Source organism: Sceloporus occidentalis, unplaced genomic scaffold (genome assembly GCF_023333645.1).
Source record: "Sceloporus occidentalis isolate IW3139 unplaced genomic scaffold, rSceOcc1.0.p SCAF_9, whole genome shotgun sequence".
NCBI classification, from domain to species: domain Eukaryota; kingdom Metazoa; phylum Chordata; class Lepidosauria; order Squamata; family Phrynosomatidae; genus Sceloporus; species Sceloporus occidentalis.
In genome coordinates this window covers 10,162,791-10,189,530 of record NW_028316989.1, presented here as the reverse complement: position 1 = coordinate 10,189,530, position 26,740 = coordinate 10,162,791, and the positions used below count along the sequence as shown (strand labels likewise).

General features: G+C 41.1%; 2 protein-coding genes across 3 annotated transcripts in view; both read right to left on the bottom strand.

Moving 5' to 3' along the window:
• Positions 1-5,511, bottom strand: part of ESAM (endothelial cell adhesion molecule) — a 51,374-nt gene extending 45,863 nt beyond the window's left edge. Inside the window, exon 1 of one of the 2 annotated variants that reach the window (XM_089537776.1) lies at positions 5,477-5,511. In XM_089537776.1, the coding sequence (XP_089393902.1) occupies positions 5,477-5,489 (13 nt within the window). In that variant the 5' untranslated portion in view covers positions 5,490-5,511. Of the gene's footprint in view, positions 1-1,151; positions 1,225-5,476 lie in introns of those variants that run through there. The other variant, XM_089537775.1, reaches the window with a different exon arrangement.
• A 2,768-nt stretch (positions 5,512-8,279) lies between these two features.
• On the bottom strand, positions 8,280-20,833 carry MSANTD2 (Myb/SANT DNA binding domain containing 2). The gene is made up of 4 exons (XM_089537648.1): positions 20,312-20,833; positions 12,272-12,530; positions 11,309-11,369; positions 8,280-10,071 (listed from the first exon to the last, which is right to left on the bottom strand). The coding sequence occupies exons 1-4, from the start codon at positions 20,822-20,824 to the stop codon at positions 9,219-9,221; spliced, it is 1,686 nt and encodes a 561-aa protein (XP_089393774.1). The 5' UTR covers positions 20,825-20,833; the 3' UTR covers positions 8,280-9,218.
• Between the last annotated feature and the right edge of the window lie 5,907 nt (positions 20,834-26,740).

Here is a 26,740-nt window from a genome sequence, read left to right as displayed (position 1 = left end):
GGTGCTGCAAGATCCCTTTTGCAGAAGAACAAAGTGTGTGCCTGTCTGCTTATTTATTAGGTTATGCATATGTATATTGTACATGCATATGTGTGTTTATGGATGTAATTTGCACACGCATATATACAGTACAGTATACACATACAGGTACACAGGCTGGCAGCACATCTGGCCTAGTGGTTAAGGACGGGTCCTTGTGATCTTCTCACTGGGAGTTCAACTCCCGACCCATATTTTAAGAGAGCCAGAGCAGCAGTGGAAGAAGAGCATTGGACTGCGGTTCTGGAGGCCATGGAAACCCACTGGGTGCCCTTGAGCAAGTCACACTCTCTCAGCCTCAGAGGAAAGCAATGCACACATAGAATCATCATAGAGTTGGAAGAGACCGCAAGGGCCATCCAGTCCAACCCCATCCTGCCATGCAGGAACTCTCCATCAAAGCATCCCCATTGACAGATGGCCACCCAGCCTCTCTTTAAAGACCTCTAAGGAAGGAGACTCCACCACAATCTCTCAGGAAGGAGCGTGTTCCACTGTTGAACAGCCCTTACTCTCATGACGTTCCTCCTAACGTTGAGGTGGAATCAATCAATCAATCAATCAATGTTTATTGATCAGCCCATGGGCGATCTCAAAATAAATGATAATAATAATAATAATAATAATAAGAAGAAAATATTTATTTATATCCTGCCTCTCCCTTCCAGGATCTAGGCAGGTAACAACAAAACAGATATACAGACAAAAATAAAAAATACCACAAAGCTAAGCAGAATTCTCTATATAAAAAAAGAAACTCTATATAAAAGATTAAATAAAAAGAACCTAAGGATAAAACGTCAAAGAGTGTGAGTACAATAGACAATACAACAAGGACCCCAAAAAACTTATACAACTCTCTGTATAAGAACTCTAAATAAAACGAATATCAAAAAGGAATGAGTAAAGGAAAGATATCAATGCAATAGTCAAGTGAGGCACGAAGTAGTCACAGCAGAGGTCAATAAATGCATGCATGGGGATTCTTCATCACCCCATTCATTCGCCCCAATCAGCCCCAGAAAAGTTGGTCTCAGATGCACTGATGCAGAGCTGTAACGAGAGACACTTTGGGAAAGCCCCAGAGCCCCTCTACTCACTCACTCACTCACCCAGGAAGGCTGCCAGCCCCAGCGCCAGAGGCAGCGGCTCCATGGCTCCGCTCCACGGTCCCAGAGAGAGAGAAAGGAGGCTCCGGAGGCAGAGAGACAGAGGCAGCGTCAGGTGCAGCGCAGGCAGCGAGTGAGGAGCCGCGAGGGAGGGGCCGGCTCAGGTGGAGGGGCGGGGCGGGGGCGGTCCCCGGGGGGAAGGGGCCAATCAGGTGCCGAGGGGGCGGGGCCCACAGGTGGGGGCGGAGCCAACAAGGGAGGGAGGGATCCCACCCAAGTCCAAGTTCAAAAGCAAACTTTTCAAATAGATATTGTATATCTATTTTAAACCATATATATATATATATACACACACACACACACACACACACACACACATACACACACACAATATATATATATATGTATATAAACTTATATACATACACAATATATATATAAACATATATGTATACACACACAATATATATATATATATGTATATAAACATATATATATAAAAACTTATATGTATACACACACAATATATATATGTATGTATATAAACATATATATACACACAATATATATATATATAAACATATATATATATATACACACTATATATATATATACACATATATATAAACACACACACATATGTATATATATAACATATATATAACAAAATAAACATAAAAACATATATATATATATAAAATATAAATAAAACTTTATATATATACATATAGTGTATATATAGATACAATATATATATATATATATATATATATATACACGTATATACACACACACACACACTATATGTAGCCAACAGCACCTGGTCTTCCTGGGTGGTCTCCCACCCAAGTACTAACCAGGGCTGACCCTGCTTAGTTTCCAAGATCAGAAGGGATCTGGTGCCTTTTAGGGTGTTTAGGCTCCTTTCACTAGCTTTCCTTCTCACTCTTTTCTTCTACACCAGCAAATAAAAATGGAAAGTGATAAGCCTCCTTCTCTTTACTGCTCTCTGCCCACATTGGTTTTTTATTGTGAAGGACTGTTTTGTGCAGCTGTGTTCTCAGTCTATCAAGTTTGTGCCTAAAATAAAGATAGAGAGGAAAGCAAAAATCTCACTCCGCTATTAAAAAACAAAGACACTCGGATGCAAAGCCGCAAACTGATGCTGTTTGCAGTTCTTATGTCCCCCAAACGAGAACATTTTGATGTTTCATTTACTGGCCCTTAATTTTGCTTCAAAAATAGCAGCAATAGATTTAAATTAGTTCTTTGAGAAAGAAAGGAAGAGAAAAACAGGAGAAAAACCTTGAGAATCCACTCTCCTCTGAGGCACTCTATTCCACTCTCCAGCAGCTCTTTCAGTAACAAAGGTCATGCATAGAAATTGAAAATATGATGACATGGGAAATCCCAACTTCAGTATTCAATGATATATTCACACTTCAGGATCTTGTCTAGTTTGTTCTGAAGTTACAGAACAGCAAATCTCACCAGTTGTTCCTACCTCTGGTACCAAATTTTCTGTTAAAATAAAACCCTCGAACACAGGCACTTTATGAACAAACATATACCTGTATTTGTCTTTCCAAACGAAGAATTGAGTCCACACTCAACATTACTTCTGATAAGATTTCACCCAACAGGCACCAATAAATGTTCAACTCCAGTGATTTCATCTCCAAATGCTCTCTGGGAAAAGTATTGTAACAGTCTGGCTTGAATCCTCTTGTTGTTCCTATTAGATCAATAGATTCCTCATCCTAGTTGCTGTTGGTCCTATTAGAATCCTGTTGGTTCTAGAGAGTCAGAGTAGACCCACTGGATTTATCTACATGTTGATTCACTATTCAATAATTGAATTTAATGAAGATACTCAAGACTAACCAGTAGAAGTCAGGCTTCTGTTTTTTTGAACATCACTTGGCATAAAAATAAATGTTGGACATTTATTTATCATCAGAGAACGAATGGAATGAAAGAAGAGGATGTAAGTCATGCCACTGGAAGCATAGGTCAGAAGCCTTCCTGGGAAACTGTCCCAGTCTGATGGATAGAAAAATGGGTTCATGGGCTACGCATCAAGCTTTTTAATGTAAAATGTTACATCTGAAGCACTCCAAATCCTAGTGTTCTCTTTATGCAAAGGACCCCAGGGACGTTTCAAACTTTTAATTTAGCAGTTTTCTTCTGATTCTGAGAAAAATAATATTTATAACTGAATTCCCACCCATCTGTCACCCGCAGATAATTACTAGCCGGTGAAATGAACCTTCAAATGAATATGACCAATGTCCGCTGATGGTAAATCAGATTTAGGTTGCAGAGTAACAAATTTAACATGTTATTAAATCAAATCAGGGTTTAACCAAATCTCTAAATATGAACAGATTAGATTTACACAGTGCAGCTACATGATAATCAGTTTTGTTTTCCTGGAGAAATCTATTGTCTTATCATTTTGAACCATCAGTGTCAAGAGTCCACTAGACTAAAGAGATGACTTGAGACTGAAGTGGTGTCACTAATAAAATTTTCTTGTTCCTCTTGGTTTGATATATATATTACACACACACATATGAACACAGTTTTGCTCTTTATTAGGAATCGGCCTCTGCTTGGAAATAGATCAGCATTGTTTACAACTAGCATGGGGAAATTCAGACCATGTGTATGATTCAACCCTCCTGGGGTTCTCCAAATGCCCCCCTCCCCATGATACCATTATTTGGTGGCTTCCTAGCTTTTGTTTAATCCTCCCCCACTGTTCTAAAAGACTGAAAATGCTTCTAAGGCTTATTGACTGGTAGCTTAAGACCTCTAAGCAAAATATGCTGGATTTATTTGGCTTTATTCTAACCCATTTGACCTGGCTCCACACTCTTGGAAAAGAAGTCTCGAGTCATCTGCAACTATGGGCCTGAACAGACCGGCCAACATAAAGCTGCTGTGGATCACTTTGGAGGTATGCTGTTTAAATGGCACGCGCCTCTTAAGAGGCCAGAAGCTGTGCCAAAGCTGTGCTCCAGTCTTAAGTTTTAAACAGGGCATATATAAGAAATGGAAAAAGGGGGAAATTACCAAAGAGGAGTTTGAACAAATAGCGAGCATGTGTACGGGTAAAGTCAGAAAAGCTAAAGTGCAGAATGAGCTTAGGCTTGCTGGAGAGGTTAATAACAATAAAAAGGGCTTTTTCGGGGTATATTAGCACCTCTTTCTTTACCTCCTTGCAAGTAAGACAAACACAGGTGTAGAAGAGCTGGCACCAAGTGCTAGAGAACCCCCCCTCCGCTCTAATTTTGCTTCCCTCTCTTCCTTTCATCCCTCACTCCTCCAATCAGCACCATCACCCCAATTCCAGCCATGAAGGAGAAGAGGTGGCCAGAGCATGGAGGAAGGAGTGGGAGGTGGATTCAGAGGCAACAGAGTAGTCTGCAACTATGAAAAAATAAATGCATAGCTCTTAATGTCCTGCTGTGTAACCCTGGGAGTACACAAGACTTTTTAAAATCTATACATTTATTTTTGCTCATCTTAGGACATATTTGAGAATATCCATGACCTTAATTGTTTGATGCCCCCTTTTTTATTTCCAAATTGATTGCATTTATTTATAAACTGGAGGTTGCTATCGGGAAAATCTTGAGGCATTCATACTTAGTACAGTATAGGTTCCTTGAAGATGACTGGCGCTTGAAAGAACCCTTGCAATTTTTACAACAAGACTCCCTCTTCTGGCATAAGAAAGGATTGTCTTCTTTACTGAGACAAGATGGAATAGTCACTTCAAAAGTATTTTTCATTTCTACTGATGTCTATACCCCAAAGGTAATATGCATCATTGGACAACAAATGTTCAGCCAACAGTGTGCAAGTAGGTTGCAAGTGGGAGTCAGGCACTTCTTTTTTAGAAGCACCACAATGAAATTTTCAATAGCCAGCAATTTTAATGTTTTATACTTTCTATACACTTCCAGTACCCTGAATTTTGAATGCTTACCTCCACAACCAATGAAAGACTGAAAAGGTCTTGCATTCATCTGACATTACTAATATGTTTCAATGAGTTTTTACACAAAGTCTGTGGGGTTCGGTGAGATGGACAAAATTTGTTGGCATTTCCACACAGGAGTGATTTTATTAGTTACATTTATAGTTTTAGCCAATCAAAAGCTACAACAAAACTGTACCAACTACATATATGGGATAATAGAAAATGAAATAATCTAGGGCAAAACAGGAAACTGTTCAGATCTTCAATAATGGATGCAGTTAACAGTTCTTGGAAATGTTTATAGATGGAACATCCTTTTAATGTCCGGTTCACTTACCTCCAATTGCCATCACAGGTTCCAGGTACGTCACACAGAAACTTGCACACAGGTCCTTTTATACCTGTATAAAAGGTACAGCAGCATTGTGTTTGATCTGAGGTAAATCTGCAATCACAGAATCAAATTACAAGAATTCATCGCAAAGATGCTCAACTGAAATTAAAACTTAAAAGCTATATTTTTGGCACAAAGTATGGGGAGAGAGATAACATACTGAAGTTCTTCTTTATTATATTTAGTCTCAAAAGAAATCTCTCAACACAAAATTCATTTCTCAAAACTGTTGGGAGAAATGCTAAAACAGTAGAGAACTTTCTGATGAGTTGACAGTATTACTTCCAGGTAAAATAGGTGTGAGAGTTGGCATGGTGTAGTGGTTTGAGCATTAGACTATGACTAGAGACCAAGGTTCAAATCCCGTTCAGCCGTGGAAACCCACTGGGTCCCGTTGGGCAAGTCACATTCTTTCAGCCTCAGAGGAATGAAAAGACAAGCTCCCTCTGAATACATCATGCCAGGTCCCCTTTGGCTTGCTATAAGTTGGAAACAACTTGAGGGCACAAAGCAACAGGAAGGAAGAAATAGGCCTTTGTCCTGGTCCTGGCAGTTCAGTAACCCATACTTCTGAAGCTTACAAGTCGGGGTGACAAGCAAGTATCTGGAGAGTCACATTTCCCATCTCAATCAAGGGGGACAAAAGTTCCTTACTCCTGGTCTTCTGCCAAACAGGTTTTAACAAATATTATGCTTTTATCATACTAATTTTCATTTGGAATTGCTTAATTTTTTTTGGTATTTTTTTCCTGTTTGCTGCTCCAGGATCTCACAATAGTGAGAGAAAAATATCTTAATAACATTTCAGCCCACATGCAGGAATACAGCATTTATACTTCAGATCTGCTGGTACTTTGTCAAATGTATATATACGTACATTTTGGTTTGCAGGAACTCTTGCTTCACCTGCTTCCATCACAGATAATCAAAATCTGTTCTTATGGAATCAAAAGCTGGATAGATGCTGCAGAAGAATGCATAGGTGGTTTAAGTCCACAATATTTCAAGGAGTATTTCTGTTACCAAATGGACTTTGTGTGTGTCAAGGTGGTATCCTGCTTTGTGTGCTGACATTGGCCATATTCACACAAAAATGCAAGTGAAAATTTCAGCAATCCTGTAATTCACAAGAAAGCAAGCTCAGTAATAAAGGTATTGTGCATTTTGGAACATTTTGCATTTTGCGGTATGGCCAACATAGCTACCCCTGAATATGTTTTCAGGCTTGTAAATGTTACCTGCCCATCCTTATTGGCTCCGTCTCTCAGTAGGAATGGCTCCACCAACCTGGAATTCAGCAGAAGGAAAAGCTTGGCATGAATCATAGAATCATAGAGTTGGAAGAGACCACTAGGGCCATCCAGTCCCACCCCCTGACTTTGGCTTTGCTGCTCCCTTCTCAAGTACGTTTGAAGTTAGCTTTCACTTTTTGGCTTCTCATTCCAAAACAAATCAGGAGTCTAATTCAGAAATACGGCTGAGTTTCAGGGATGTGCAACTAACACACCTTCAACTCCAACTCCTTTATTTTTTTCTACTGTCCAACTCGGACTTGGACACCCCCATAAATGGCAAATATATATTCATCAGTAATAGGAAATTTTCTGTAACAAAATGGTAATACAAGGCATTCCATCTCCACCCCATGATTTATAAGGCTACTTAGATCGAAAGAACATAAAATGTTTGATCAAAATTTCTGAACAACTTTCCTAAATTCCTATTAAAGTAAATATGCAACAAAGTGGAAGTTTACCATTCTACATTTTTGCTTTGAAGTCAGAATTGGCACATTTCTATGGATTCTGCTTCCACAGACCTGTAAGGTTTTCCTTGTTTCTGTGATCCTGGTTACTAAAGCTGCTCTTGCTGGTGGAAGGCTTCAACTGGGAGTGACTAGGCAGAATGCTCCATCTGTTTGTTTTGTGCAAATGCTGTGAATGCTTAGGTTAGGCTGACTGGCTCACACTGGTACATGATTTACAGAAATCCCTCCCCAAAGTACTATTACGAATGTACTGAAGCATATTCTTTGTAAAATTACTGAAGGGCCCTTTTCGTTTTGGTGGGTCACTATCAAAATGAAAAATATGTTTTTAACCAGAATATTGCAATTTTATTGGGAAACTTAGCATCTATTAACATAATGTTGCACTGATTCTGCAGTATAAACCTGGGGGAAATCTTCCTTAAATCTCTGGTATGCTGTATACTCTATATACTCATGTATAAGTCTAGAAATGTAGGTCACAAAATGGGCGCCAAAAACCTGAGTCGACTTATCCACGGGTCAATGTAAGTAGTGTATCTTAACTCTTAGTTAAAAGAAGGAACCATCCCATGGTGAAAAGCAGTAGTATAATATGTGAAGCACCGACCCCCTCTACTCTCTCATCCTTCTAGCCTTAAGAGTAAGCACAAACAGTTATGTTTTCTGGACTTTTGTAACTTCTTTGACATTGTTTTGCTTTGCTTCGCCCTTTAGATCCTTTGCTATATGCCCCTAAAGTTTACCCTCGACCTATCCACAGGTCATAGCAAAATCCTTATTTTTGGCCCTGAAACTTGCCCTCGACTTATACATGAGGTCGACTTATAGTCAAGTATATATAGTATATTTCAAACATTTAAGATATTAATAATAAAACATGTCTTTTCAAATAAATACCATTCAAGACATTTCTACATCTTGGAGGATACTACTAAGTAAGAAACACATATTTGAAAATCAACAGATTTGCTTGCTTTTATTTGGACTGACACATTCATTGTATGTCACAACTTCCACTGATCAATGCGTTTTTTAGAAAAGGAAATTTAGAAAATCTGGTACTTGCCAGCAGCGTAATGGAGCTTATATAGTAACATTTTGATGAGGCATTAAAAATGCTTACTACCTGGGCCCATTACTTCCCCATTCCCATCCCCTTCCCATCCCACCCCTTCTCACAGCTTTGATTGCATTTTATAAAAAGCATGATTTGATGAAATGTTTCCCAGTGGTTGAGTTACTTTCACTGCCACACAAAGAGGATAACTATTTTCTTTTTTTAAAAAAAGACCGGGATTACTTTAATGTAAAAAAACAAAACAAAACAAAACAAAAACAAAAAAGTTGATATGGCAACACTACTAGTAAAGTGGGATACATCACAGAAACAGAAGGGTTTTTTTTGCAGGCAACACTGGTTGGAAATATTAAAAACACTTGATGGGAGAAAAGGTGTGAAATGCTAACTTATATACAAGAGAGGTTAAAAGTGGCACTGAAAAGCAGTCTCATGTGACCCCAAGTTTAAATTCGCCGTTATCTATTGCTTATTTATTACATAATTGTAATAACACTTATAGATAGACAGATGTGTAAAAATGAGACATTGTGGAAAACAGCTTTTCGTATGAAACGTAAAGTGTACGCTCGTCCAACATGGAATGTACCAACAGTCACTGTATTTACAAGGCTCCCTTTCAAAGTCTTTGCTTTACAAAATCAGCTAATTGTTCCAAGCAAGTAAGCTGTATATTTTACTGACTCGGGACACACGTTTTCTAAAATCCCCACCAAGTGTGATTTTTTGTTGTTGTTCAAGTTCTTCACAAAGGCTTACGTTATCAGTCTTGGACTGTCAAACATGCCCGAATGCCACATAGGAGTCAACGTTCTGATCCTTATGAAGGATAAGATTTAGTTGTTAAATTTCAAGGGATATCCAATTGCTTTTTCCAGGCACTCTACCAATGAGCCAGCAGAAAGAAAGTCCCTCTCCACTTCCACAAATTTAATGTAGATGGATTTGGGAGAAATCCCTGGGTCCACAATGCAGTTTTGAGATAAAAATCCATTGATTCCAACCCACTCTTTGCTGAAGGTTTTGGTGTTTGCCTGAAAGTGTAAGAACAAGCACTGCTGAAGAGTTCTAACCTCTGCAATGCCAAGGTAACAATATATGATTCGGGTAGATTGCATCTCCACTTTGACAGAGGTTTGTGTCAACTGCATTTCCACTTCCCCATGGGTCTCATTTTCAGGGTCTTGGCTTATCGTCTCATGATCAGGAGACTGTGGTTTGTTGTGACAATCTTCATAACCAATGGCATACAGACCAGGGCTTTTTGGAATACCCCCAGGTAATAAATACTGGACAATATTTCCACCTGTTGGCTTGGAGTGAGCAATAGGTATCCAGTCAATCTCCATGTGTAGCTCTAGGCACCGAGCTTCACTAATAGTGATCTCTAGAAATTTGTAGTAAACATTCTTCCAGTTCATTTTTTGTACCCTGGTCATAATTATCCTGCCCTCTGGCTTTTCCGAGTTGAAATATTCCCGGAGTCGCTTGCCAAGGGGAACTTGGGAACTGATCTCAGCATAGTGGTAACGAATATCCTCCTTCCACCGTGTGTTATATCCAATGCCAAATATGGCCAGTTTGTTAGAAAGATGTAACCTAGAGAAGTCTGTCCAGCTCTGAAATATTTCCCACTTTAACTGGACGGATTCCAAGATCTGCACAATATTCTGCATCATATCACGTTTCCTAAAAGAAAAAAAGGAACAAAATGTGAGATCTCACCAAGTGATTTAGAAAAGCAGAAGAGGCAAAGTCAGACACTAAATTTCATAAGTAAAAAAGGACATTGTAAAGATGGAGAAAAGCTGAAGAAGCTCTGTAGCAAAGTTCCTGATCTACATTCAAGAGGTCCCGTGTTCAATCTGAGGCATGTCCAGGCAGAACTGGGAAAAGACTTCTGTCTGCAATCCTGGAGACCATGTTACACACAAAGTGGAGCTAAGATGTATCTGTGATATGACTTAGCATAAGGAAACTTTGTCAGGGCTCAGGAAAGTGTGGTCCTCTAAATATTATCAGACTGCATCTCCTATTAGCCCTAGAAACCACAGCTAATATGAACGATAATACGTGTTGCAGTCTGACAACTTCTGGAGAACCCCATATTCTGCATCCCTGTCTTAGAAAGTAATATTTCCAACAAACAAGCAGACGTTGGAAGATGGAAACTGACAGACTGCAGCACAGAATTCTGAACCTTTGTAATTCCCCCACAGTCGCTCCATAGGATTACTCCTTTAAAGTGAGACTTAGGGACAGCTTTGCTTGTTCATCTTACTTCAACTGCACAGTTAATTTGTACCCAGGTGACATTTAAAAAATCCTACCAAAAACCTAAATGACTTGAGACCAAGATACCAACAGGATAATCCCCTCTCATACAATACCATCCACCCAACTACCCAAATTATGGGGGCATATCTTCTAGTGAGTACCATCATCAGGACTTGTAACTACTTGAAAACTTATTTTTTCCACCAGGCTTTTGACCTCAGTGTAGGATGGAATGGCTTGCTCTCTTCTTCTGTTTTTATTGTTGATCTGAAGTCTTTCCCCTCTTTATAATAGTTATGTTATAATTTTATTTGTTAACCTCAAATGTTTCCCATGTTCTGGCTCAGAAAAACAAGTTACAACTTGTAAACAAATAATCTTTACTCTAGCTTCACCTAAACTAATCCCAGATTGAAGTGAGGTGAGACAGAAACTTTTAAGATTTATAAAGAAATCAAATATGCGACATAGCCAACAAATCATGAACAGCTTATGTAACAGAGCTTGAAGGCCCTCTTTTCTTAGAGCACGTTTTAATTAAATACAGTGTGAAGAATTAACTACTGTTAGAAGGTTCAGATATTTTTCTTCTGAAATCACCATCTGGAAGAATCTTGAGTCACAGACAAGAAACTCATAAGCTACTTACTGTGATTCTTCAGAAGTTTCCTGCTTTATCTTCAAAGATTTTTTCATAGCAGGCATTTCATCTAAAAGGTAGGATCATGAATAACTTTTACACAAAGATAGAATACTGTTACTTTTAAAATTCAATTACAAGTTGTCTACAACAGTGTCGCAAATTATTGTGTATATGGCTCAGCAATACATCTAAATTCTGCATAATAAAATCTCAAACTCAATTCAGTTTTTTCTTTTACACTACTTAGAGGATTTGAGACAAGTTCCTCTTATTAGTATTATTCATCCTATTAAGAGACAGGCTCACTATACACACACACAGAGGCTATTCTACTTTGAATATATTTGAAGATCAAATAACAACTGTATTTTTATTTGGTTTAGATTTCCCATGTAAGGACCCCTATGACAATATTAGATAGAAAAAGCATGTCTCTATATGTATTGAGATGCAGTCATTATTGTGATGACAAGCAAGAAGCCCCAGGCTATAGCAAAATTATGACTAATCAAATGCAAGCCTGAAACTCTGCAATACTACAGCTTCCATTTTTCAGTTGAAAGTTATTTCACCCCCAAACCTCCCTATGTTTAGTAAGTCAGGCATTTCTAAGCCCAAACATCTCTGCGGTGCTCTGGGCAGCTTGCAGGTACATCAGATAGTGGCAAAACAGAGTTCAGGCATTAAACACCCAGAAGCTGAGCATGTACCCAATTGCCCAGTAAAATACAGCAGTTTCTATGCACTGTCACATTGTCTAATTTAACATAAGAAACCTGGTATATATCAAGGTATATAATGGTAACACACAGAAAACAGAACAAATATTGTATTTGTATATTTGAATGCTATGCCATTCAGGAGAAATAGGAATAGCAGTGGCATTATATTATAAGCAATGACAAAAAACAAACACACACCAAACTCAAATAAAATGTCAGACAATGGAAAAGGTTTAACATTTCTTACCCAATTCTTGGTCTCCTGACTGGTAGCAATGAAGTTCCTGACTATGGTTTCCCCATTCATCCTGGGAGAACTCCTCCATTGTACTGCCATCTGACTCAAGCTCTTGGTATAGGCCACTACTGTTGATAAGCACTGGTTGGCAAGGTTGAGAGTCCCATCCTCCTTGACCAAATACCTGCTCCAACTGTTCAAACGTGTAACTGCTTTTCCTTTTCCCAACACCATGTTCTTTCACTCGGCTGTAACACCTGCGAAGGGTCTAAAACAGAAAATGTATGTGTTACTGGCATGATTCTCAATGGCTTATACAATTTTCATTCATCTTTAACTTTAGCTGAGCAAAGCTCTGTCACACATTCTTGACTGCATTAACCAAATCAGAATGCTATCAAGCGGTATTCAAAAGCCAGGCTTAACTTCCAGTCATTTACTGTTCCTAACATACAGCAGTGTTATTTGTACATTTGCCACAGTAGGACAACACACCTACATGATCATTAAAGGCATCATTTTTATTTGTTCATCTCTATTCCCAAGGGCTTCCCTGTCCCAATAGCACTTTTGATATTATTTAGAACTAAATCCTAATCAGATACCAACAAGCCCACAAGATGCACACCTTTACAAAAGGAGGAGAAAGAACAGTTACTAGTATGCCGATAGTTTGGAGAAGCGAATTAAGAGAAAGAAGAAAGAGACAGAAAGAAAAATAAAAACAAGGAGTCACCAAAAGCAGACAGCTGGATCATCCCTTACTCCACAAAGAAAACATTTAAGAAGTTTTTTTAAAAAGTAAAATGTTGGCCTAAACTCTTTAGCTAGTAAAATATATTACTTACATATTTTGCATCCTTACTAACTCACTCTGTCTCTTGGGAAGCTGCTGAAATTTAAAAGAGGTGAAATCAATAATGCTCTGAATTCCCACGCTCAAACATCAAACACACAGTACTAAGATGGTCAGGTCTAATTATCAAACATTAAACCCAACTGTCAGGCCTAGTTTCTGAAGAATACACACCAAGTTTCAAACAATTTCCCCCCCACTTTTAATCTTGCCCTGGTTGCCCACGTTGCTGCATGCAACCTCCTTACATAGCAGCAAGTGTAAAAGGGTGATAAACTGTTCCCAGCCTCTCCTTCCCAGTTTCCACCTGTTTCTTAGATTAAATGTTCTCTTTTAATACACTCTGTTTTAAAGAATGGGATATAGAGTAAAACTGAACAACCAGAGAATCAAAAGACACAGTGTTTACTCTTTTATCAAGAACCAGTATGTTCTGTTAACAGAACTGATGATAACTTGGATAAGTTTGGTGTGGGGAGAGAAAATAAACTAAGCAGTGTCTTCCTTTTTAGGGTTTATCAGGGTGCCAAAAGATATCACTTTGTTAGCAACCATTTTAGCAGATTGATACTGTATTTCTATCAAAGCTACTTTTGCCACTTTCCCTGTGGTGATATTTAACAATTAACCATGCATTACACAAAAAGAAGATGTAATCCTTCCAAATATCCAAAATTCCAGGACTAGGAAAAAGCTATTAAGAGTGGTTGATTTCATGATTCATTCTGAAATGTGGAAATAGCAAAGAAAGGGAGTATATTTGCTGGCACCATGCTTTTCTTAAAATCCATAATATCTACAAGGGATCTTGGGAGGCTACAACAAAGGCGCTGGGAAGGCATGGAAGCAGTGCCACAAAAAGCTATCAACTCTAAGGATAACACTCAGGAACACAAACACTGAAAGTTATCATGGTGGGCTGGCTAAAGAACTGAACTTAGAATAGGAAGAGCCAAACCAAACTCTCCACAAAGCCACAAAGGAAGATTTGCAGATGAAAGCAACTCAACAGAAATATCAGGATAATGTTAACAACAATGTCCAGATGAATGGGCATGACTTCAACACCCTTGCTTCTTCCACATAATACTCTATTTTCTGGCGTATAAGACTACTTTTTAACCCAGTAAAATCTTCTCAAAAGTTGGGGGTCGTCTTATCCGCCGTGTGTCGTCTTACAGGGCAGGTGCTGAAACCTCTGAGCCGGACTGAAGAATCTGTGGTCTCCGCATATGGTGGGGGGAGCTCAAAAACGGCCGTGGCCACATCCCCACCGTATGCGACGATGATATGAAAGCAGCTACCGCTTTGATAGTCCTGGAGACAGGGAGGGCTGGGCAGACAGGGAGAGCTGACCAATCCAAGCAGGCTTTGTATACAAGGTTTCCTGCTAAGTACCTGCATGTCATTTGAATTAAAATTACCATATTGAAATAAAATCTCATGTTTTTTTAATTTTTATTTGGTGTGCGTTGGAAGAGGGGTAGTCTTATATGGCGAGTATATCCCAAACTCTATATTTTAACTGGAAAAACTGGGGGTCGTCTTATACGCCTAGTCGTCTTATACGCCAGAAAATACGGTACCTATGCTTATGGGTTGGCAACTGAAGAATGTGGGAAAGGATGGGTACTTCTCACATAGGTCCAAATAAGTCCAAATAAATAAATAAATAATAATAATAATAATAATAATTATTATTATTATTATTTTTTCTGCAGTGTGTTTTGGACCATAGACAGACTTGGTCCGAGGATGTTATTAATTTACCTCTGCTGTAGGAATTTGTTTCAAGAATTTTCTATCTAAATTACAATTTTACTTAGCTAACATAATCTCTTAACAGCTTTAGTGTACAGGCTATAAAATAAGCCTTTCCCCAACACAAACCATGCAATTTACAGTGGGCCCTCCACATTTGCTGGAGTTAGGGACACACAACCCCCATGAGAGTGGAACAACAACAAATAAAAACATTCTGGGAGAACACTTTTCTAGGAATTGCTAGGTCCTCCTCCCATGCAATTGGATGGTCCCACAGACGTTGACCATAGAATTGTGGTGGAGGACCTAAAAAGGCCTAGAGAAGTGTTGTCTCCAGGTCATCCAGCATGACTCTACGGTCAACTTATGCCAGACATTGACCACAGAGTTGTGCTGAAGGACTTAAGAGATTTCTAGAGATAATTTATTAATCAAATTTGCAAATAAAGCCAAAGCTGCAAATGAGGAGGCTGAGTGTATTTCTTTGGTAATGCAACTTCTTCATACAGTTTCTACCTCTCATTTTATCCTAGTGGCAGAAAATGACTTCATAAAGATTCTGAATAACTTTCAGAGAAACATGAACATATCCACTCCAATCTGCTTACACTCATAATATGAATAGAAAGAATACATAAATAAGGCCAAGTCCATTGTGACACACTCTAGTTTTTTCTGAATAAAACTGCCATATTTCCATTTGATCCTTTTTCTCACCTGAATGCTAAAAGTTAATTTTGTCATGTTACAACAATACTGGGATGGGAAAGAACTTAAATATTTTAGTGATGTTACCCATTAGCAAATAATGTTTTAAGTTTCTCTACACTTTCTGATATTTTCCAGCAAGCTTGCACAATCTATTTACAGCATATAACTTTAGTTCAAGTCTTAGTCCAACGGAGAAATTTGATTATCTACCTAAGTAACAGAATATTACAGCAGGCACCAATATGGGTTCGTTAGAGATAATAAATGTTTTTATTAACAGCTTAGTTAAAACAAAAAGTGTCTCTAGCACAATTAGCCACGGAGTCTTAATATGCTCTGATGAAGTCTACTGGGAGCCCCTGAAACCACAAACTCTTCTCCAAACACTTGGGGCTCAATTTAGCATTTCAAAATATCTTCTGGCAGCCTGTTTCAAAACTAAGGAAATAATTTGACTATTGAGCAGTTAGACTTATTGTAACTCAAAAATACAGGCTTCAAAGGATTGTCCCAACCTACCTGCGCAGAGCCAGGTTAAAGAGGCAGAAAGCTTCACTAAGACATGTGATAGCTCCATTCAGCAAAAGGTGGTTATTTACCTATATTGCCAATGGATAAAACTGCACCATACAACCTAGAGTTGAACATTGTCCGTATTCTGTGTGAAGCAAAGGCCTGGAGGGCCATTGTGTGTGAGCCAGTGCTGTGTAGAAATCCTAGAGACCAGGGTATAAGTAACCTTGAGCAAGTCATACTCTCTCAGCCTTAGATAATGGCTATGTAGAACTTTTCAACAGCTTCTCTATTCAAAGGAGTTTTTAATTTACTGTAAGCAAATTTACAGTGTAAGAAAATGCCACTTTTCTGATCTAATTCATTAGCTTCCTTGTGTGTTTCAGTGAAGAAATGTATTACTGATTCCCCCAAACTTTAAAGCTATGTTGGAATGATTTCATATCTATATGCAGGCAGGAATATGCCAATAGCCCAGTTTGAAGTTTTGTTGAAGTTATTCAGTTTAAGGAAAAGGATGCCCATTACATTGTCCAGCTACAACTTCAAACTTCCTTAGAAGTGCATCCTCACACAAGAATGAAAAATCCCTTTGCATTACCATCCATGCATGCCTGACTTAAGTTTGATGAGGAGTCACTCAGGGGACCTGTGTCTAGGATGCCAATATTACATGTAGCTGAACAGTTATGTTTCCCTTGAAAGCTTGTTTTGGATAAAAAAATTACAGTTTTAAAATGTAAAAACATATGCTCAGGCAGTAACTTTACAAATGATTCATATCTAAGAGACTTTAAAATGTATTCACATTTAAATTAGGTATTTGCAGAAGAGAACAAACTAAATATGACTACCTATAAAATGGCGCTGGAGCAAGGGAGTTGAGTTACTTTACATCAATTACAATATATCCATATCATAGCTTGTCAGCTAACTAACAAAATAAATCAGCCAAGTTAATTAACCTTCAACTATATAACAAGACTTATTAGTAATACAGCAAATTATGCCTATACCATCACCGCCTTCAACCATCATCTGTGAGCACTGAGTTCATGTCTGTTGGGCAACTGCAGGTCACATAAAAGCACTGAAATCTGGAACTTCATAATTACTTAATATTGGAAGGTTAATGAACAGCACAGCATTTATGCACTATCAAATCAGTTTCTAAAAACACAGAACACAGCATCTAAACATAATGTATTAGGATATATGTGGCCACAGCAATTTTAGAGCATGCAGCGGTAGTACCCACTTTTGCAAGAATTGTTCATTTACCAACAAATCTCATGTTAAACAACAAAAGCAAAATTGTCTGCAAGGACAGAGATGAGGAAAGCAGAATCAATGATGCAGAAACTGTATGAGACTGTGATTTATAACATTCTTGCTTGTCCTCAGAATTACTAGGCGAACCAAAGACTTGCCCAAACAAGTCAGTCTGTGACAGAATCTGAATACAAAGCTAGGGCTTTCAAGTTAGGTTCAAAACACACTGCAGAAATAATCCAGTTTGAGACCACTTTAACTGCCCTGGCTCAATGCTAGGGAATTTTGGGAATTGCAGTTTTGTGAGACATTTAGCCTTCTCTGTGAGAGAGTTCTGGTGCCGCAATAAACTACAGTTCCCAGGATTCCCTAGCACTGAGCCAGGGCAGTTAAAGTGGTCTCAAACTGGATTATTTCTGCAGTGTGTTTTGGACCTTAGTCATCCCACTGGTTCACTCTTGCTATCCCATTCTAAGGCTGCACACTTATACTCAGAAGTAAACAACACTATGCTTCCTTAATGTTTTGGTGCCATTATCCCACTATGACCAAAGGATTACGAAGCTGGACTTTAAACCAAGTTTAAGCGCAAGGTGCTTATCCTGGCACCATACAGTCACGAAAGTGCCACTCAATGTGGCTTCTAGAAGGACTTCTAGGACTACAGTGTTAAGTATCATGCAGTCAACTGCAATTTGGATGCAGCCTACAACCCTAGTCTCTAGTTGAGCCAATGAACCACTGAAAACGACACTGGAATCAAAAAATGATATTAAAAACATGTAAACACCGCCACTCATGATTTTTAAATGCCAACACAACACTGTTTTAAGAACAATTTTTTTTGCACATCGATGCTACTAGCAGTATTACTAGCATAAAAGCAATAGGATGGGGCATGCCTCATCAAATAAATTATCTTCTTGGTTCAGTGTGACTTTGGAGCCCTCTTCCTAAATTGATATTTCTCAAGGGAATGTCATTATGGATACTTACAGGCATAGAGGTAAAGAGTGCCTATATCACTCTGTGTTCTGGATCAGTCTTCCAGGGCCGTTTTCAATTGTAATTCCTGCCATGCCTGATCAGCAACATGGCTCTGTATAGTATCCCCTACACAGTATACTACTCTCTGAGTTTTGGCCAAACTATGTCAACTCTAAACAGTGTAAACCAAAGGGAAGCAAGCAAGAGGTCCTCCCCAGCAATGCTCTCACCAACCCCTTAGCATTGATGGCAACAAATCAAAGAATAATCAAGCACCATACAGAAGAAAGACAGCATGCCAGACTATTATTATTCTTCAGAGAATAAGTTGGCAGCTGCTCAGTATTAGAAAAGATGGGAAAGAAAATAAGCAGGCCTTGGCCATGTCAATAAATGGTTCACCTTCGCTACACAACCTGTCGCTATCTGCTCCCACCCAGTTAGGGAAACTTGCTAGCTACACAAACCCCAACTTCACTCCAGCGTGGGACTAGTTTCACTAACTCTTCAGAATGATTTATCATCTGATCAGACATCTTTACACTTTTTCCGTTCTGCAAGAGAAAGCAAGCATCGGGAAAGTAAACTCAAAGCACTGCTTTGCTTCTTTAACCAAGCGGTTCCCCCACAAGAGCCTTACACTCAAGGCTTTAAGGCACATAAGAAGAAGGGGTTTGCTGACTGCTTGTGTAACATCCCTTTTATATTTAGCCTTTCAAAATTAAATAGCATTTGTCTTTTTAAATCGATGTGTGTTTTAAATGAGGTCCAAAGCACCCTGCAGAAACAACCCATCTTGAGGCTGCTTTGGCTGCCCTGGTTCAATGCCAGGGGATTCTGGGGAAGTGTAGCTTTGTGGGGCCATTTAGCCTTCTCTGTCAGTGAGCTCCGGTGCCACAACAAACTACAATTCCCAGGGTTCCCTAGTACTGAGCCAGGGCAGTTAACGCAGTCTCTAAGTGGATTATTCCCATAGTGTGTTTTGGACCTAGAATCATACAATCGTAGAGTTGGAAGAGACCCCCAAAAGGGCCCTGATCCAGTCCAAGCCCATCCTGCCATGCAGGAACTCTCAATCAAAGCATCCCTGACAAATGGCCATCCAGCCTCCATTTAAAGGCCTCCAAAGAAGGAGACTCCACTACACTTTGAGGGAATATGTTGCACTGTCAAAAGGCCTTACTGTCAGGTTCTTCCTAATGTTTAAGTGGAATCTCTTTCCCTGCAGCTTGCATCCATTGCTCCATTGTGTCTTCTTCTCTGGAGCAGCAGAAAACAAGCTTGCTCCCTCCTCAATATGACATCCCTTCAAATATTTAAACAGGGCTATCATCATATCACCTCTTAACCTTCTCTTCTCCAGGCTAAACACCCCCAGCTCCCTCAGTCGTTCCTCGTAGGGCATGGTTTCCAGACCCTTCTCCATTTTAGTCGCCCTCCTTTGGACACATGGCTCCAGTTTCTCAACATCCTTCTTAAATTGTGGTGCCCAGAACTGGACACAATATTATTCCAGGTGGGACCTGACCAGAGCAGAATACAGCGGCACTATGACTTCTCTTGATCTAGACACTATACTTCTATTGATGCAGCCTAGAACCGCATTGGCCTTGTTAGCTGCCGCATCACACTGTTGGCTCATGTTCAAATGGCGGTCTCTCCTTGTACTACTCCTAGATCCCTTTCACACGGAGCCTCTTACACCTTCTCTACTCCAGGCTAAACATCCCCAGCTCCCTAAGTCTCTCCTCCTAAGGCATGGCTTGCGGGCCTTTCACCATCTCAGTCCCCCTTCTTTGGCCACACTCCAGTCCCTCAACGTCCTGATTCCTGTTCCTGCCTGGATCCATGGAGCTCCTGCGGAGGAGAACCGGAGGGAGGCCAGAGGAGCGCCCCAAAGGCCCCTCCGTCCGACCCCAAGGCGCCAAGGAGGAAAGGCCGGCTACCTTGATGCGCTCCCTGCACTGCGAGGGCGTCCTCTCGTAGCCCAGCTCGGCCAAGGCCCGGGAGACGCGCTCGTACATGGCGGGGCCGGGGGCCTTGCTGCCGAAGACGGTGCCGGCGCCCTCCAGCTGCTGGTACCGGGCCTCCACCAGCCGCTCGTTGCCCCAGACGGCGATCAGGGCGTTCGTCTCGGCCGGCGTCCAGGACATGCCTCTGCAGGCGGCGGCGGCGGCGGCGGAGGAGGCGGTGCCTCCGGGGGAGAAGGAGGCCGAAGGCGAGGCGCCCCCGCGGCCCCCGGAGGAAGCGGCGGCCGAGGCAGCAGCGGCGGCCGCGGAGCCCGTGCCGCCGGCGGGGCCCAGAGGGGAGGCTCCGCTGGGCGTGGAGGGGTCCGAGAGGCTGGGGTTGCCGTCGCTCAGCGCCCCCGGGGACCCCGGCGAGAGCACCTCCATCTTGGGGATCTTCAGCGCCGGGGACTCGGCGGCAGGGAGCTGTGAGGAGCCACAGGGCGCCGCCATATTGGTGCCTCGGAGCCGAGCGGGCGGAAGTGACGCGGAGGGCCCAAGGGGCGGGACTTCCGCCAGGCGACGCTGAGCGGCCGAGGAGGGAGGAAGCCAGGCAGGCGGGCGTTGAGGGGAAACCACGCCCCCTTTTCAGGCAATGACGGATAACCACGCCCCCTTTCAGGCAAAGACGGACAACCACGCCCCCTTTCAGGCAACGACTGACTGCCACGCCCCCTTTTTGAGGCAATGACCGTCAGCCACGCCCCCTTTTCAGGCAATGACTGACGGCCACGCCCCCTTTTCAGGCAATGACTGACGGCCACGCCCCCTTTCCCAGGCAATGACGGTCAGCCACGCCCCCTTTTCAGGCCATAACTGACAGCGCTTCAACCGCCGCGATTCAGTGCTATGGATTCTGGGAACTGTAGTTCCGCGAGACATTTAGTCTTCTCTGTCAGAGGACTCTGCGCCCACGACGGATTCAAAGGCTTCCGTGGCTGTTCATAATGGATGCGAGCTGCCTCAACATTAGGGCTGCATCTACACTGGAGAGATAACCCGGCTTAGCACCGCTTTAACTTGTTGCCTGGCTCTTTGCTATGCAATTCTGGGAGTTGGAGTTTGTTGTGGGGCCCAAACTATGAAGCAGTTCTTCTTGTTCCTTCGTGAAAGCCTTAAGATCAGTAGATTCCAGATCTGTCTTTTGACCAATCCACTTTCCTTCCTTGAGTCCCAAAATAGGTTCCCTGATTATTGGTCTGATTCCATTTTGATTGGCATGTGATGAAACAAAGGGACAAGTCTTATTTACAAACAAGGTTGGATACAGGATCTTTCTTGTAGGATGCTATTCAAGCTTGATCTGGTGCTTCAGTAGTTAATACTCTTGGTTCCCACAGAGCCCTTATCTAGCCTCTGTATCTCTTACCTTAGCCAGCGCTGCCAAAGACGACTCTCTGTCATCATGTCGCCAGGATGCTCTTACCTTCCCACCAAAGCGGTACCTATTTCTCTACTTATCTGCAGGTGAAGGGACTGGAAGCCATAAAGCCCTATGAGGAACGACTGAAGGAGCTGCGGATGTTTAGCCTGGAGTAGAGAAGGTGTAAGAGACTACGTGTGAAAGGGGCCTAGGAGTCCTAGTAGAGCACAAGTTGAACATGAGTCAACAGTGCGATGCGGCAGCTAACAAGGCCAATGCGATTCTAGGCAGCATCAATAGAAACATAGTGTCCAGATCAAGGGAAGTAATAGTGCCACTCTATTCTACTCTGGTCAGGCCCCACCTGGAAGACTGTCCAGTTCTGGGTCCCACAGTTCAAAAAGGACATTGAGAAACTGGAGCCATGTGTCCAAAGAGGTGAAGGGTCTGGGAACCATAAAGCCCTATAAGGAAAGACTCAGGGAGCTGGGGATGTTTAGCCTGGAGAAGAGAAGAAGAGAAGGTTAAGAGGTGATATGATAGCCCTGTTTAAATACTTGAAGGGATGTCATATTGAGGAGGGAGCAAGCTTGTTTTCTGCCGCTCCACAGACTAGGACCCAGAGCAATGGATGCAAGCTGCAGGAAAAGAGATTCCACCTCAACATTAGGAGGAACTTCCTGACAGTAAGGGCTGTTCGACAGTGGAACACACTCCTTCCTTGGAGTGTAATGGAGTCTCCCTCCTTGGAGGTCTTTAAACAGAGACTGGATGGCCATCTGTCAATGGGGATGCTTTGATGGAGAGTTCCTGCATGGCAGGATGGGGTTGGACTGGATCAGGGCCCTTTTTGGGGTCTCTGCCAACTCTACGATTCTATGATCCCTTTTATATGCTTTCAAACTGCTAAATTGGTAGAAGCTGGTATTAGAGACGGGAGCTTACTCTGTTACGTGGCCCTTGGGCCTTAATCTACCAACCAGCCGATCTTGCAGTTGTCAGAGTCAGCATCTTAACCACTGAGCCACCATATCCTTCTTCCTATCACCCCTACTTTCCTTCTTAAGTACAGTACTGGTATTATATACTGTGCTGGTGCAAATTCTGCTTATCCCTAGGTGAAATTGAGCAGGTTTTTTTTGCAAAGATACTTTTATGACTATGTTGGTCTTTTGGTCCATTTTGGTCTTCAGAATGGAAATGTGTTTGCAAATAGAGTAAAAGCATCATAATACTTACTAAATCACAACGCACACAGTTTGATTCGAAGTGCTAACCTGTGTTTGAACACTAGAGAGGGCTATTACTCACCCTAAAACCAACCCTATTATAACACACAGTGCAAGTAGACTTTCAGCATTTGTCTCCCTCAGGATTGATTTAATTCAGACTGCAGAATTTAGGACTCCACAGGGAATTCATGGATAGCAAATTCTTTGTGTAGTCCCAAATTCAGTCTGATTTATCTACAGTGGTATGAACTACAATGTGATCCTGATTGTCCATCTACATTATTGTGGAAAGGCTGTATCAGAACTGATTATGTATACTTTCTGAGGATACTCCTCTGAGTGGGATCACATATTTATGTTGGACTGGATCCTTTTAATATATCTTTTTGCCCTCAAATGTTGTGTGAATACTAGTTCTGGCATAACTTCTTATGTGGTTGAACTCGTTTTTAATGATTTCATGAAACATTTTGATTATTATTTTAAAAATGTATACCCTGCTTTTTCTTCCCTGGACATCAGGGTGGTTACGGAAATTAAAACAGATACAAGGGAAAGTTCATATCACTAAAAGCATACAAAAGTTAAAAAACACAATTAAATTATCAATACAATTAAACACAATTTGTAAGCATACCCATTAAAAAGCAATGAATGCAGACAATGCAGCACATTACCAAAATCCTGTTCACATAAACAGTTGTTTCCCAGATTCCTATCAAACTAATCTTGTATCTGCTGCCAGAAAGCCTCACTAGAAAGGAAGCTGCAAACCCTATGAACAGTCACCATGAAGACACTCCTGTATTCCCATGAGACGTACCTGGGAGGGAGAATAGGACTTCCTTTAAAGATCTCAAAACCTGGACGGAGTATATAGTCCTTCAGATAACCTGGCCCCAAGCTGTATAGATTATAAGCAGGACTTTGAATTGGCCCTGGAGACAAACCAATAACCAATGGAGCTGCCTTGCGATGGGTGCTTTGTATAACTAGCCCTGCTCTTTGGACCAGCTGAAGTTTCCAAACAGTCCTCAAAGGGGCCCCCAATATATTACAGTAGTACAAACTGGATGTAACTAAGGAGATTATCGCATTACCTTTGCTCCCAGCATAGATGCGGGATGTAACTTTAAAAAGTTGGATCTTATTGCCTTCACCCATCGCAAGGCAGTAGGCAGCCTGTTTGAAACCCAGGCTTCTCTGGGCATATCTTGCATCTTTTCATGAACAGGATTTTTCTCTTCATGAAAAGCGGCAGCAGAAGCCCGGGTTGTAAATGGGCAGCCTGCTGCCCAGCGACGGGGGAATGCGATAAGATCCCTCTTGAAGTTACAACTTGCATCTATGCTGAGAGCAAAGGTAATGCAATAATCCTCTACCATAGCTATTAACATACACTGCAGCGTGATACATCTCCTGACAGTGACCGTTTGGGACTGCGGTGGCACCCTGCTTCAGGACTGGGCTGTGCAGTCACTTCAGCCCAATGTTATGTGATTTCATAACACATATCATTTTTCTTGTTGTTAACTGCCTTTAAGTTGCAAGGTATGGTAACCTTGTCACATAGAGGGGTTTTTTTGGGGGGGTCAAGATTAATTCAGAGGAGGTTTGACATTACCTCTTTCTTAGGACGAGAGATTGTGACTTGCCTGGAGTCATCAAATGGCTTTTCATGGCTGAGCAAAGTTGAAACCTGGGTTCCTGAAATCCTAGTCCAATGCTCAAGCCACTACACAACACTACATTGTTTTTACAGAGTGAAAACGCTGCATTCCTCCTGTCAATAATCAGAACTGGGTGTATGAGAAATGTTTTAGTCCCTCCTTCCCTCCATTGCAGATTTCAACCTCTAAACTATTTTACCACTGCAGCAAAATACTGAATAATTTTAGTTGTCCTGGGTGTGTTAATTTCCTCTTTAGGAGGTGCAGCCAATTCACAATTACTCTTGCTTTCCTGGGAATGGGGTATATAGGTAGAGAGAGAGAGTTCCTCTCTGCACTGCAGTGGTTTGAATGATTCCACTGAAACTAAAGGTAACTGAATAGTCCAGGAGCTCAGTGTTGCAGCAATGCTGAGCACTGCCTTGCCGCAGGACCTGCAGGGCTTGTGCACATAATCTATGTTTAATGCATGCTGCATTTACAAGGTGCCCTGACTTCAGATTAAATTATGAGCTCTCAGACCTGCCTTGTAAATTTCCTTTGAGTTCATTCACACAGAAAGAACTCTAAAGGCTAAAGTAAAATGCCATGCGCCAGTATATGGAAAGAGCACAAGATTCTAGTTTCTCCAGAGCACTATCTTGTGACATATCTTGCAAGACTAAGCCTTTGTTTAGCTTGCATAAGCAAGACTTTGGCTTGTGATCTTATTCCTCCCTGGCCTCACTCACCCAGAATGAATTCAGATTGTCATAAGAAACTGTAATTTGCTATTACCTGTGAATTCAGGTGGCTGTCAAGATAGGACTCAGGAGCGACTGAATCTGTTTTCCAATTCTGCTTTGAAGGGCAAGCAGAAATTACAGCTTTTGTCAGTTTAGATGTAACACCAAACAGTGGTTTGTTGTGAAATAGGGAGTGCAGGAGCCCAAATTTCTTGGCCAATATAAACTGCATATGCTTCCTTTTGTTTTCTCACCTATTGCAGTTTTTATGTGGCTTTCAGGACCTCACAGTATTAAAGGAGGAACTATAGAAAGAGCAGATCAGGATCATATAGTGTTGTGATCGTTTTAGAGTAGACCTGGAGATCTGTACTGTGCTGTGCTAAGGTCTTTATTAATATTTTATACGCGTCTTAATTTATCAAAATGCCCTTTCTTTCGGAGATACAGTAGTGACAATGAGTAACAGGTGTTTTTCAGAAATTAAGGAGTAGGGGGGCAAGGGAAGACTTAAGACGTAGCAGCAGTTTAAGAAAACTGGTACTTGAGAGAGGCAGAAGGACTAAGCCTTAACCTAAACCCAATCTGTAGCCCACAGGATTGTTTATCCTGATCTTCAGCTCTATATTTGGCATTGTTCAGATGCTGGAGGTGAGGCTTTTTTGCCTTCTATAAGGAAAAATCCCAGTAGCATGAAAATGCCCAAAAGACAAACACATACCTACACTGTAAGCAGCGTATAATTCTGATGATTGTATATCTCTTCTCTAAAGTTGTCATCCTTTACATACTCTTAGCTGGTTTGCACTTTGCTCATTTCTGCTCTTAGCCAAAGGCAATGAATAAAGCTAAAGCTCTGCTTGTTTTAGAGGCTGTTTTCTTTTTCTCTAACTTTCCTGTATTGATTTCTTTGTTTTAAATCTACTGTTAATACAGTTTTCTCCTGCCAAGCTCACTCAGCATAATCCATGCTATCTCTAGTCTTTAATCTTTTTTTAATGTTTGTTCATTTGCAGTACCTTATACTATCCCTTGTATGCTATGTTTCCTTCTCAGCGATTATCACCTCCTTTGGCACAGATGATCAGCAGATAGTCGTACTTTCATACCTGTCCTTGCAATATTGCTGCTGCGAAATCAAACACACTGATTATTGTTGCAATGGTAACTCTGCTCCTCAGTTCTTGCACATCTTTATTCTGTGAATGAGATTATGTAGTCTAGTTCTGGAAGGCAAAGGGTATGGGTCCAAATAAAGAGCAAAAAGCTTGCAAAGTTGCCTCTGTACTGCAGAACTGATGGAGTTGGACACACCACTTTAAATCATATGGGAACTGTAGTTTTGTGAGACATTTAGCCTTTTCTGTCAGAGAGGCCTG

What these genes read in the sequence shown, in the direction of transcription:
- MSANTD2 (XM_089537648.1), bottom strand. Translation starts at nt 20,824, where the DNA reads ATGGCGGCGCCCTGTGGCTCCTCACAGCTCCCTGCCGCCGAGTCCCCG. An exon ending in GTCAGGAGACCAAGAATTGG is followed by an intron (nt 11,370 to 12,271) that starts GTAAGAAATGTT and finishes CCTACCTTTTAG; the next exon opens with ATGAAATGCCTGCTATGAAA. An exon ending in GAAACTTCTGAAGAATCACA is followed by an intron (nt 10,072 to 11,308) that starts GTAAGTAGCTTA and finishes TTTTTCTTTTAG; the next exon opens with GAAACGTGATATGATGCAGA.